Source organism: Podarcis tiliguerta (genome assembly GCF_965153285.1).
Source record: "Podarcis tiliguerta genome assembly, chromosome: Z".
Classification (NCBI taxonomy): domain Eukaryota; kingdom Metazoa; phylum Chordata; class Lepidosauria; order Squamata; family Lacertidae; genus Podarcis; species Podarcis tiliguerta.
In genome coordinates this window covers 12,365,740-12,379,977 of record NC_139553.1, presented here as the reverse complement: position 1 = coordinate 12,379,977, position 14,238 = coordinate 12,365,740, and the positions used below count along the sequence as shown (strand labels likewise).

Sequence of the window (14,238 nt, the reverse complement as noted above, 5' to 3'; positions counted from 1 at the left end):
GCTTTGAAAGAGTATTAGAGAGGTTCATGGAGGATAAGACCATTGATGTCTATTAGCCAAGAAAGCTATGCTGTTTCTTGATGGTCAGAAGCAGTAAATGCTTCTGAATAAAAAGGTAAAGGACCCCTGGACAGTTAAGTCCAGCCAAAGGCGACTATGGGGTTGCGGCACTCACCTCGCTTTCAGGCCAAGGGAGCCGGCATTTGTCCACAGACAACTTTCCGGGTCATGTGACCAGCACGACTAAACCGCTTCTGGTGCAACAGAACACCGTGCTGGAAACCAGAGCGCATGGAAATGCCGTTTACCTTCCCACCGCAGTGGTATACCTATTTATCTACTCGCACTGGTGTGCTTTTGAACTGCTAGGTTGGCAGAAGCTGGGACAGAGCAACGGGAGCTCACCCCGTCACGGGGATTTGAATTGCCAACCTTCTGATCAGCAGCCTTCTGCATACTAGTTGCTGGAAGCCACATGAAGGGCGAGTGCTTCTAGCAGGGCTCTTATTATCTTATTAAGGATGGAATATTCCTTCAATCCAGTGCAAGTCCTACTGCTACATTTATTTTTAAAAACATTTTTAATATTCATGTTGGGTTATCCTTGATACAGACAGCTTAAAATAAATGATATGTATCTGTATTGTGCATTAATAAACAAATGCCTACCTCCCTCCTCTCCAATATTCCCTCACCAACTCCCCTCCCCCCCTTCTCCTGTCAAACTTTCAGGAGCTGCCTGCAAATAGTGTCCTGCTCATCTACCTGTCAGCCACTGGCGTGTTTCCTTCAGGTCGTTCGGATAGTGAAGGTACAAATAAAGGAATGCTCCCTGTCATGAGCAGGGCCTGAATTCTCTTTATGATCCACAATCTGATGGGGGAAGCCTCCAAATGCTTTTTCTCTTGGAGAATAAGCTATGGGCCGGCATTGCCTTTGCTGGGTATGGCTGCCCAACAGGAAGTGGTGTTTGGATTTTCTTCTCATGTCTACCTTTGTGCCACACCTTAAGATTTTTCAGGGGTTGGAAGCATTAGCACCCGGTTCAGGTGCTTTACTGGGCTGGAAGATCTTCTTTGTGTGGTGAAGAAGTGGGGTGTACGGACCCCTATGCCATGCACACTGCGTGATGCTCAGCAGATGTGTATCCCATACGTCTCCATTAGTTTCTCTCTCACCTTTTTCTCCAAGGAGCTCAAGGTGGTTTACATGGTTCTCCCTCTCATCATTTTATCCTCACAACAACCCTGTGAGGTAGGTTAAGCTTAGTGGGGATTTGAGCCCTGGCCTCCCAGGTCCTAGTCTGACAAACTCTCTAGCCACTATACTACACTGGTTCTCCTTTCATGCCCCAGGGAGAAAAGACTGGACAACAAAGACATTTTTCAGCCCGAGGGCCACATTCCCTTCTTTGAGGCTTCAAGGGGCCACATGCCATTGGTGGGTGGAACAATGATTGTGAATTTTTACCTTTATGCAGTAGACTGGTTTCTATGTATAAATGATACACACAAACACCCACCCTCCATCCACACAAGCAAGAGGCATTATCAGGGTTTAAGGACACATTCCAGCCAGCCAGAACCATTCACAGTGTGAAGTAGAGCCAGTGAGGGTGAGGGTTATGGCCTGGAGAGAGGGAGAAAGTCTTAAGGGCCAGATAAAGAGCCCTGGAGGGTTCCCCACCTCTGCTGTCCAACCAGGTCTTAAAAGTGTTAGGAGGCTCCATATGGAGCACATCACAGTACTGGGGGGTGGCGTGTGCCTGATCTTCACTACACGAAGATGATAACCAGCCTTGTAAGTGTTTGGTAAATGGTGCCTCCTGAATGCTTCTGGGGCTCATTGTCCCTTTTATTTAAAAAACAAAACAAAGCAGTATGAACACAAAGCCGTGTTGATAGTACTCAAGTGCAGCCAAAGGATGACTGCTGGGGGGGAGGGGCGTGCTGTAGAGATGGTGGATATTTCCTCACAATTCAAGCCCTTGTCATGACTTTGGTAATTTCCCTCCACCTCCACCCCACCTATCCACCCCACCTATCTGACCCGGAAGAATATTGGGATGCAGCTGCCATCTGTGCTTTGTTTGTTGTTTTGTTTTTTAAGACAACTCCCCACCCCCCTCAAAAAATACAATCATGAAGATGATCCATTCCAAAAATTGGCTGAAGCTGAATGAATGGATCATACAAAGTGAAAGAATTTGGTTCTCATGGTACCATGTTTGCATTCAACAACAACAAAAATTCCTCCTAGTAGATGTTGTATTAAATCTGCTCCATTCACTTAAAAGACTTGCATTCCTTTATAAAATGCATGCTTGTTTCATCTTTCCTTGCATGATTCATAAACCTTTCCAGATACTTATATTTAAAAAAACCCCACAAAAACACCTGTAACAAAAAGTTTACAGGGGCTTTTTTGCTGTGTACTTTGGTGCCAAATCTTTGTCCTCTCGCTTGACTCTGGTTTTTGTGGGTGGGTGGGTCTTATGCCTGCTGCATGAGCTTTTGTTGTTCCCAACATACGGTAGGACAAATGTCCATCTCCACCCTTTGTAGAGCTTTCTAGATTTTCTGTTAACACTTCTGGCTCAAAGTGGGAGGTAAGCCTTGGGGACCATCTGTGCAAAATGTCAACCTCCTCCATTCTGCCCCAGAGATGACATTAATGCAGCTGGGACTCTAGAAGGGAAAGAGAGCTGGCCTGATTAAGTCATTGACATGGGGGGAAAGCAGAAGGGGTAAAAATAATTAGGGATAATTTGAGGAAGGGGTAAATTGATAGTTGGTAAGAATAGGTTTGTCTTCTGTAATTGAACAGTTTGAGGAATGGGACTTGCCTCTTGAACCATGGGAGGATGGAGTATCAGACAAAGTGAAAGGGAGGATAGGTCTAAGGAAAAAGAAAAGGAGGATAGGCTCTGCCTCACCCATGAAACTGCTCTGTAATCTTCTGAGCTCAGTAAGGCAAAGTTGCAATGGCAATATTCCTGATACTTGCTTTTGCACAACAAATTATTATTTTTTAATCAATGTTTCCTTTTCTTATCTGCTTTGGTTTTTCCTTGGGAAGGTAAAACTGGTTATTAATCAGCAAGTGAAATTTGGGAAGTAAATGAAGAACCAGGATTGTTGTCTCAGCCCTTCCTATTGTACCCATGTACAAAAGTCAGCCGAAGATGATCCTTGTCAATCCATGTGGCCAACACAGACCAATGTGGCATTGCTGAATTCAGCCTTGTAATGATAATTTTAAAAATATTGGACTTGCACATAGCTACCTGCAGTCCACATGATTGGCTTTCTGAGCTGAACGTACGGGGAAGGGCAAACAGTATCACTTGTTCCGTAGAATGTTACAGCTTCAGGAGCATGGGAAGCAGCATTTGAGGGAGGCACCATCTGCATTGTATCTTTAAAGCAGTACCATACCACTTTAATAACTCATGGCTTCCCCACCAAGCATCCTGGGAGCTGCAATTTATTAAAGGTTGTGAGACTTGCTAGGAGACCCACCCCCCTATTCTTCACACAGAACTTCCATTCCCAGAGTACCCCAGGTAGAAGGAACTGTTAAACCACTCTGGGAATGGTAGCTTTGTGAGGGGAATAGGGGGTCTCCTAACAAGTCTCACCACCTTAACAATCGGCAGTTCCCAGGATCCTTTGGGGGAGCCCTGAGTGTTTAAAGTGGTTTGATGCTGCTTTAAATGTATAGTGCAGATGGAGCCTGATTCTAAAGACCGCATTTGACACCCGTCGAGTTTGCTATGTGAAATGAGTAACTGCGTCTCCAGGAGAAGGAGTAAAATCTTAGGGCCAAACTAGACAAATTATACTGTCTCCACTGGGAAGAGATGGTTAAGCGCAAAGACCATTTGGAAAATCCCATTGTCTTGTTATGGAAAATGCTTGAATTCCCACTAGGCAGTTGTGAAGCTGGTAGTGAAGCATGTTGTGTAAGTGGCTGTTGCCCAGAGTTGGTTCAAAAAAACAGCTTTTCCTTTTTTAAGCTTCCCTTGGCATTCTCCCATCAGCGTTCTCTCTCTCTCTCTCTCTCTCTCTCTCTCTCTCTTTTTATCACTATGCTGGTGGCTGGTATCCACAGCAAATCTGGAAAGGTTCTTCCTGACCTACTAAGGTGGAAGGATGGATTTCTAGTTCTTGGTTGTATTGATTTTGATTGTGGTGTGTGGGTTTAAACATGGCGTATATTGATCCTTCCTGTATATATGTGAAATAAACACGGTTTTAGTTAGAGAGGTCTCTAATGAAAAGGGCACAATACTTTTGGCCCTACACAATCTAAAACAGGGATAGTCAGCTGGCAGCCCTCAATTCCACCTATGGCAGCTGTACCAAATTCTAATCAAGATCATACTAAGTTATATTGGGACGAAGTGAATCTGTGTTGTGTTTTGAATTCATAGGCTAAAATGAATCAAAAGCTAAAGGACATCTTGTATTGTCAAGATGGGGGGCAGACATTGGCCAAGTGAACTTCCAAACCCTTAATCCATTAGTAATCTGCAAGCTCTCCCAGATTCTCCTTTTTCTCCCAAATGGGGGCTGCTGTCCATATCCCGTGTTTGTTTCATTGCCAACACGTAGCTGTGTAGCTGCTGTTCATTCTGGCCTCCTGTTTGCATTTTCTGCAGGTCCCTATGACTTTGGGGGTGTCCTGACAAACAGCAACCGGGACATCATAAATGGGGATGGCATCCACAAGCGGAACCAGTCGTACAAAGAGATGCACTGGTGAGTACCATGTACCTGGAATGATGTTATATTACTAAGGAAGCAACAATCTCTTCCCAGGTTCCAAGCGTACTTTTGAACCATTTCTGTTCTCTCTTTTAGTCTACACCCTGGTGATCTCTATCCTTTCACGAGGAAGCCTCTGTTTATCATAGTGGACTCCTCTAACAGCGTTGCCTACAAGGTAACAACTTTTCTCCATCATTATCACCATCGTTATTTATTTATATGCCTCCTTTCCATAGTTAAGGTGTGCTCTAGATGGCTTACAACCCCAGAAAATTGACATAATTTGCTCTAGTAGGTACAAAAATGCAACCAAATCTTAAATGGTAAAAAATGAAAACCTCTTAGTAAGTATACAGCAAAATTTAACAATTGTTTGTAGATCATAAGATCTGAGAATAAAAACTAAGCAATGCAATCCCAATAACAGGTAAAAATAATGTATGTCAGAATTAAATCTTGACTCCAGCATTAACTCCTAAACAACACCCCCCCATGCCAATAGTTTCTAGACATACTGGACAGCAGGACTTACTGGCCTCACAGGTCAAATAGTCTCTGGCCTCTCCAGCACCAGCTGGTTTTGCAGCTGGAATGAGGGTGCTGCCCCCCACCCCACCCCAGCCCAGCAAAGCAGGGAGGAGGCTCTTGCAGGACTCACAGATAAGATGATTTTTAAGATGTCTGTGTTTTGAGTGCTTCTAAAGTCAGCCCCTCTCCCTACACCAAAGTAATTTTTTAAAAATGCATTTTACGTGTGCCATTTGTTGTAAATAGAACATAGAACACAAAATTTATTCAAGGGAACAAAGCAAAAAACCAAACAAAAATTTAAAAAACATAATGCCTTGGTAGTAGTAACTGACTTTTATAAAGCACCAAAATGTCCTCTATGAAACAGGGAAATACCCAACACATTTGGGATTTGGTACTGAGCTTACTTCTGAGATTTAAAGCACAATTGCAACTGGCCTTTTTAGAGTTCCCTAAGGTGGTGTGATGTGTTAACCCATTGATAACTGCAGCCCCTTTGGAGAGACATGGCCATGTTCATGTGCCAGCAGCTGTACTGTAACTTCCTTCCTTCCTTGTTTTGACTATTTCAGTTGTATTTTGCTCTTGCTAATTCTAGTTACCTTATTGCACAAAATATATATATGAGTGTCTGTATCGCATGCCCTGTGTAGAGTAGCACAGAGCTCTGTGCTTAATCATCACTTTGACATTGGGAGGGAGAGAAGGGGGGGTGACTATTACTCTGATTAGACCCAGCTGCTCTTTAATATGTTAACAAGCTTAGTAGGAATTACCTTAATGAATTTTAGTGGAATTGACACATTTGGAAGAGCGCTTGCTGTCTTAACAGGCTGAGTCCTGGATAGAAACCAGAAGGATGCTTTCCTTCCTTTCCCCTACCTAAATTTCCAACTTTCCCCAGCATCTCTTTTCCACCACGTATTAGAAAATACTCATTTGGCTGGAAAAACTGAGCAGTCATCCGCCTCAAAAAAACATTTGCTTTGTCTCATTAGCTGTTGCATACAGAAAGTTAAATTTCATGTTGGGTTGTCCACATGACATCCCCTGGGGCACTGCATAGACTTCTGTTACTTATTTAGAACATTTGTAGTCCACGCTTCTGCCAAAAAGGCTCCCACAGTGGCTTACGGACAAAAACATGACACACAAGGGGAAAGTGACGGGGAAGTGAAAGAGGTGGGTGGGGAATCAAACTCAGGCATTAATTCTTAATGTTGACATCCTTCTGTCTCTTGAGACATTGGAGGAGTTTGCCTTTGAGGGTGAAGTCAAGCTGTTGGAAGGTTACAGTGTCTGCTGTGGTTGTAGAGACTGAGATAGGAGAGACATGTTTTGTTGCATCTGGAGCCGATAAAGGCATCCAGTTGTGCTGCTGCAGATGTGCCATGGCTCCTTTTTTATCTCTGTGCTTCTCCCAGTGGTCATTCCTCCTCTGGTCACTGCTAGGGATACACAACTTGACTTTCTGCAGGCACTGCAGTCATCTGCAACTGATTCCCACTCCAAGGGGTTGATGTTGCCAGCCTTCCTGTCTCATTTGCAGACATCTTTGAAATGCAGATTTGGTCTGCCAAGAGGCCTAGTGCCTGAAACCAGGTCCCCATAGAGCACATTCTTGGGGATCCTGCCATCTTCCATTCTGTGGACATGGCCAAAGCAGCATAGATGTCTGAGACAGGAGTGTGAACATGCTGGGAATGTGGATTTGGGAGAGCATGTCTTTGTTTGAAACTCTGTCTCCCATGTGATAACCAAAATCTTTCTGACACAGCACATGTGGAAGGCATTGAGGTGTTGCTCCTGGTGGATGTAAGTTGCCCACGTCTCAAAATTATGCAGCAATCCCTTCCACCCAATTAAGTTCTTGCCTTGTTATCCTTAGACTCAAGTTTAAATAATAACTTTAAATACGGAGACTTAGTATTTTTTCTATTATCAGCAGCCTGATTAACAGTAGATGACAATACTGGAAACCTATTGAAATCTCCATTGAAATCTTGGTAAATAATATTTGGAATGTGGCTCTGTCAGGACACCTTACTCGTCATAGAAGGGTAATTAAAGGCATTTCAAAGATAGACACTTTTGGCGAGACTTGGCTTCCATTCTTTTCCTTTATAAATGAGACAGAAGATACTTTTATTCCACACACAACACAAGAATCTCTGTGGAGTGGATACTTTAAAGGACAGTGCATAAATAAACGTATTGCCTGTGTACTGTGTACTGCCTATGAAACTTAATAAGAAGGTACCACTGGACAAAGTTACTGTATTTATATGCTGTTCTTGTATTTACGTGAAAACCAATAAAAATATTTGGATATTTTTTTAAAAGAAGAAAGCGTTCATAAAGTTCAGGTATGACTGTTCTGGTGGTGTTGATTCAAGGCCATACTTTCTGCTTTGTACTATGGGCCCTTTTTGACTAGAGATGGATCTTGCTCGCCACCAGGGAGTAATCCAGGTTGCAAGCAGCACTGTGGTAGTTCTGAGTGACACAAACACAATTTAGTGCTGATCACCTGGTGACAGTCAAGTCCCTCTGGTGCCAGTGGCCTGGCCTTGGGTGTCTCCAGAGCACCCTTGGCAGAGAAGAACATGTTTGTGATGCAGAGGCGTAGACATATTGCTAGGGAATTTTACTCTTTATTTTGCATGGGGCTCCCAGTAGCCCTCCTCTTCAACCAACTGATCAGGTTTACCTTTCCGTTAGCTTCCTATTGCTGTATGTGTTCTCAAACCAAACTGCTGAGATCTCTCTCTTTCTCTCGCTCCTCTTCCAGAATTTCACAAACTTATTTGGACAACCACTGGTGTGCCTACTTTCACCAACAGCATATCCAAAAGCGTTGCAAGGTATGAAGGTGTTTTTCCTCTGTAACAGGAGTTGAGTTGTTGCATTGTGTTCCTGTATTTTACAGCAACAACAAAAGTCAGTGGAAAGGGGTTATTAGCTTCCCAGCTTAAAAAGCTGCAGTGACACCTCCCAATCTCCCGACCCTCATTTGATCCCCTGAACCACAGTGAGCAGTTCTTTCTTTTTTTTGCAAGAACAGGGCATTTGTCGTCTGGAAGTTTACAATAAGTATTTCACTAACATACTTGTTGAGCCTTGAAATTGGCTGCCTGTAAGCAAACATGTGTCCTGGGTGCTTGGTGAAACTCTGGTGCTTAGTCCTGTTGTTGCTGTTGCATTGTTCATTCCACTGCTTGGTAAACAAAAAGCTCTTAGCCTGGTGCCTAGGGATTGATAAGAATGGCACCAGGCATGAGTCTGGGGAGAGCATTCCGCAGGTGGTACTACTGAAAAGTGTTGCCAGCCTCCTCACTTCTCTCAGATGCTCAGGTGGGGCACATAGAAAAGGACTTCAAATGAAGACTGCAGGGACTGGGCTGGTTTGTATGAGGAGAGGCAGTCCCTGAATTATTGTGCTCCTGAGCCTTGTAGGGCTTTAAAGGTCAAGGTGCAATCAGGCTCTTTATTTTCTTGGGGGATAGGACCATAGTCCAGAGGGTTGAGCATTTTCTTTGCATGCACAAAGTTCCAGTTTCAATCCCTGGCATCTCTAGGTATGGCTGGGAGAGACTCCAGCCTGACACCCCAGAGAGCTGCTGTCAGTCGATGTCTACAGTATCAATCTGGATGGACCCGGGGTCTGTGTAAGGACCCCTCTGCGCTATACATTTACAGCAGTAGTATACCGCTTCAAACAATCACAGTTTCCCCCAGAGAATCCTGAGAACTGTAGTTTGTTATGGGTGCTAGGAGATTCCTATTCATGTCACAAATCTACAATTCCTAGAGTTATTGTTTTTATTTATTATATTTATTAGTCACTTTTTGCAAAATAAATAAAGTGAGTTCCCTGGGAAGAATAATTGATTGTTAAACCACACTGAGAAGTGTATCTCTGTGAGGGGAATTAATCTAACGACTTTAAACACCCTAAGAAACTGCAGTTCCCAAGATGCTTTGGGGGAAGCCATGATTGTTTATAGTGGTATATTAAATATATAGTGCAAACAGAGCATACAACAGCTCCTTTTCTCCTTAACGTCCGCTGTCCTTTTGCTTCGTGCAGATAAAATGTGGGGCAGGGGGGCGGTATTATCTCCTCTTCCTTTGCAGCGGTAACTGTGGTGGGCACTCTCTCTTAGGGTTTCTTCCTTGCCTGGACTAACATTAACGGAAGTCTTTTTGGAGTGCCTTGTAATCTAATTAGGGAGCGAAATATTTGATCGATTCAAAAGCTCTCTATTAACTTTCCAACCCATTTTTCCAGTCCCCATAACTGTAAGTGGTTCTCTGGTGTGTCGCTCTCTGAGAGAGCAGCCCCTTTACTGCTACTGGTTCCCAGCATGAAGTCCAGTCTGGTGACATAATTTGTGACACAGGAAGGTGGTGGTCAGCAGTGAATGCATGAAAGGAGCTGGAGACTTCACCCTTTGGCCTTACTGAGGTAAGTTCTATTATGTGCCAAGAGGTTTTGAGTAAAAATAAATAAATATTGTTCCTGTGAAAAGAACACTAAATGAGGCTGGGTACACATCATACATTTTTTTAAAAAAACAACAACATTAAATCTCCCCCCCAAAGAAACCTGGGAACTGTAGTTTGTTGTGGGTACTTGAAATTGTAGCTCCTGGGTTCTTTTTCTTTCTTTTTTCCCAGAGAAGGGTGTGCTTCAAATGTATAATATGTACATAGCCTCAGTCAAAGGAATGATGAAAATAATAGAACTTACCCTTTTTTAAGCAGAAAACACCTACCAACTGGTGAATGTCTCCAGCGGGAGAGGGGAGGAAGATCGTACATCTTGTTTAGTGTAATGTTCCTGCTGATCAGAACCTTAAATCTCTCCTTTTTCTCATTTTACTTAGTTGTACAAATTTGAAACAGAGCTAAGAGCTAGTCAAGTTTGAAGGATCAGCTTTCATTCTGGTGAATAATTGGGATGGTGATTGCTGGCAAATAATTCTTCATATGTGTGTTTTGGGGATTGGGTTGGGGATAGTTTTTTTCAAGGTATTGTGCTTCCTCTCCCCATTGGGGTAATAGTGCCTCTTTGTATCGGATGACGCTTTGGAGAAATGTTTTGCATTGAGTAACATATAGTCAAATAATATAGCTATCAGTGGGTACATCATAATTAGGAAACACTCCTTGATCGCCACAGCCAGGGTGTCTGCAGTGATCAGTAGGATATAATAGAAATGGGGAACCTTTTTGTAGCCCAAGGACCACATTCCCTTCTGAGAAATCTCCTAGGGTCCATATGCCAGTAGTGGGCAGGGCAACAAATGTAAACTTTACCTTTGTACAGCAGAACATTTTCCTCACATGCTCACACATGCCCCTTCTTTTTCCTCCATCCATACAAGCAAAAGGTGGTCTCAGAAATCAAGGGCATATTCCAGCAAGGCATATTGAGATGCGAATCAGGGTCACTGAGGGTTGTGACCTAGGGAGATTTCCCTAAGCCAGGTATATTTGGCTCCCGGGCCTAAGGTTCCATATCTTTGGATAGACAGATTTCTGCTGGTACTTTACAGAATGATAGTTCGCATCATAGAATGGCTTTTGGTCCCCCACCCCCCTTCCATTTGTCAACAGTCGAAGCCTAAACACCTTTCGGCAGTGTAAAATCTAACTTGTTTGGACCGGCCTTTTGGAGCTTAAGGTTAGATCATGAACATGTGGAGATTTCAGTCAAGTGAGCAATTGTTCTGTTGGTGCTTTAAAAAAACAAAACAAAAAAACCCCCACCTTTAGTTCCCAATGCCATCTGTAAGGATGAAGCAGACTGTATGTCTAAAAAATAATGAAAGGAAAATGTGAGTTTGTATGCAAAATGAAATAAATCTGAGAGTTGTAGCCAATCCTACTCAGATTAGGTAAATTGAAATTTATGAGCATCGTTAATTTAGGCATGTTCATTTCAGTGGGTCTGCTCTGAGTACAACTTCTTTTGATACAACCTTGGGTTTATAGGGAACCTGTTAGACCCTTGACATAAATTTGCTGCTGCTCAGTGCTAAGCAAAGTTTGTGAGACTTGGATAGGAGGGCATCTTTGGTGCATTTATAATAGTGCCTCCCTATTTATGTGTCATGGTAGAGGGTTGTATGGCTGTTAACAGTGGGCAACCACCTCTCCTGTTTCGTATGCTAAGTGCATTTTGTGTTCATTTCCTTCCAGATCAGTCTCAGCGAGGCAGCCTCTTCACCTTCTTCCTGAACAATCCTTTAATGGCATTCCTATTTGTCTCTGGATTATCAAGCATGCGCAAAGGATTGTGGGACAAGTGTCATGATTACCTTCGCAAAATCAACCGGGATATTGCACAATTGCTGACTCATTCCCGTTCCATAGGTATGTACTGTAGGTATGCTTAGACCAAGGGAGCCATGCAGCTGAAAATGAACAAAGATGATGAGTTTGTTATTTTTACTATTTTTACACATCTTAGTCCTATTCAGAGTAGACAGATTGATGTTAATGAGTCTGACTAGCATTACATGCAACTCAGAGTCTCCTTTCCACTCCAGAAATTTAAAAAATAACTTTCTGAATTCAGCTTTTCTTTAAGAGCTGCCTTCTTACTTTCTGCAGATCAGGCCTTTCTCCAGTTTTTTGGAGATGAATTCCTTCGCTTACTTCTAACAAGATTCATCTTTTGCTCAGCTACCATGAGGATGCACAAAATCTTCCGGGTATTTATCTATTATTTATTTTATTTAAAAAATCATACTGCTTGAAAATCTCAAAGCAGCATTGAACTCTTCCCTTCTTGTTGTCGAAACAGCTCTTTGATAGATGCTGACTGTGGATTGTATCCAACCAAGCTCTACTTTGAGTAGACCCAGTGAAGTCAAAGCAGCCGTCAAGTTTTTAGAAACATTAGGCCCAGTCCTGTAGGAATGCTCTCCCTAAGGAGGCTCAGCAGGCACCTTCTATTTTAACCTTTCAAAATTTGCCATAAACCTTTCTATACCACCAAGCACAGACAATTAATAAAACATCTATGCTAGTTATGCTGATTATTATATTAAATTTTTACACAGCTTTCTTCATACATGTGTGTGTGTGTTTAAAAAAAATAAGGTAAAATTTAAAATCACAGATCATCAGCATAAATATATCTTGTTTGTCCCTCTCTTCCAAAGGAGCTCAGGGGTAGCAAACAATAAAACAATAAAAACACCTTTAAAACAATTCCAGATACAAACTGGAAAAGAATCTCTACTTAAAAGGCTTCTTGGAAGAAGGAGGCCTTCAGTATAAGCTGAAAAGAGGGCCACTTAGATATTTTTCATGAAATTGCAATGATTACTGTACTGGAAAATTGAAATTATATTTTTTCTCTCCTCCTCTTCCCCGCTCCCTATAGCAGGAAACTAGAAATTATCCAGAATCCTACCCCCAGTTGCCAAGGGACGAAACTGTGGAGAATCCACACCTCCAAAAGCATATTTTGGAGTTGGCTTCCATGCTGGATGTTCGAAATGTGTTCCTGGAAACCACGCTTGATGATTATTAAAATGGAAATACACATTCTGGCTTTCTTACTGCAATGGGGTGTTTCCCAGCCACAGATTTTTGAAATGGTGCAGTTTTCTAATGTGAAGATCCACAAAAGGAATTTACTTGATTTTTATTTTTAAACTTAATGATTATTTTTTTAAACAAATGAAATGGCTGTGGGCACGGCTGTTCCATTCTGTATGGGGTCAATTTTATAAACTAATCCCTCCTGCATCTTTTTAAAAAAATTAAAGACTTAAAGGAATCCCTTGGGTTTAAAATTTTGGTTTGTGGTGGTTGAGAACCAGCGACACATCATAAATGAGCCTAAGTATTTAGGGAAAAAATGCTATTGGTCACTTTTCGCCCTTGTATGTGGAAATTCTTTATTTTTGTACGATTTTTAAAAATTTGGAAGCAAAAACAAAACACAAACAAACCAAGAAGAAGACCTCTTCTGTCCCCAAAGATTCTGGAATTGAAATGTGAAACATGGGATCACTCATTGCAAAGCAGCAATAGCAATAATAAAAAGTCTTTCAAAACAAGATATGTATGGCCAACTCAAGAAGGAGCATCACTTTTGAAGGGATCGCAGAAAATGTAGTGTCCCCTACTCCCATAAATCCCCTTATCCAGATGTTAAAGCTATGTTGCATGTTGATTAAGAATGCAGGACTTTTACCCCATCTCAGCCTGTGAAGGAATCGCCTCCTGACATAGGAATCACAACAAGAGACTGGCCCCCATCTCTTTATTGGACCACCCTCCGTGCCTCTTGCAGAGCCATGACGATCTTCCTGCCCTGGGAGGAAGGTCAGAACCAGTCAGTTTTTGGGTTCTGAAACCTCAGAAGGAGACAATCTGCCTTCCTCCGCCACACAATGAAGTATCATTCCTCAGCTTCTGCCCAGAGACTTGTATCTAGGGATGGAAAATGCCAGCCTCTCTCTCTGCACATGAACACATGGCAAGGAACTGCTTCAAACTACCACTGCCACACTTGGACTGTGAATAAACCCTTAACCTGTTTGTGGTGTTCCCCAGATCCAAGAGAGCCACTTTTCTTACCCCCCACTCCTACCCAGTCTTTTGTGATTTGACAACACAAGTTGATGCTGTGTAGTGGGGAAAAGATCACTGCCTTGCCTCTGTGGCTGAGCTGCTCAAAATAAAACCTTGTTTATAGTCGTGGGAAAGGCACGTCCCTCCCCTCACTGCCTGTGTAAAACATGAATCTTCCCTGCCATAGCTGTGTTTAGTTGAGAAGGTGTGGGGGAACATACTGACTTTTCATTTGAGCCCTTAAGTATTTATTCTGTCTACAGCAGGTGCAGGGGACCTTTAGCCCACCAGGTGTTGCTGGATACAACTCCCATCAGCCTTGGCAAGCATATGGCCT

General features: G+C 42.6%; 1 protein-coding gene and 1 long non-coding RNA gene across 8 annotated transcripts in view; both read left to right on the top strand.

The window, feature by feature from the left end:
• The window catches only part of SCAI (suppressor of cancer cell invasion), a 75,635-nt gene extending 61,600 nt beyond the window's left edge, over positions 1-14,035 (top strand). For 5 of the 7 annotated variants that reach the window (XM_083423708.1, XM_083423709.1, XM_083423706.1 and 2 more), the window contains 7 exons: positions 733-811; positions 4,664-4,763; positions 4,866-4,947; positions 8,095-8,167; positions 11,511-11,684; positions 11,925-12,025; positions 12,703-14,035. In XM_083423708.1, coding sequence (XP_083279834.1) covers positions 733-811; positions 4,664-4,763; positions 4,866-4,947; positions 8,095-8,167; positions 11,511-11,684; positions 11,925-12,025; positions 12,703-12,852 — 759 coding nt within the window. In that variant the 3' untranslated portion in view covers positions 12,853-14,035. Of the gene's footprint in view, positions 1-732; positions 812-4,663; positions 4,764-4,865; positions 4,948-8,094; positions 8,168-9,594; positions 9,772-11,510; positions 11,685-11,924; positions 12,026-12,702 lie in introns of all 7 variants that reach the window. The other 2 variants (XR_014507209.1, XR_014507210.1) reach the window with 1 other exon arrangement.
• LOC310669698 overlaps positions 1-14,238 on the top strand; it is a 173,191-nt gene that overhangs the window by 138,817 nt on the left and 20,136 nt on the right. The window lies entirely within an intron of this gene.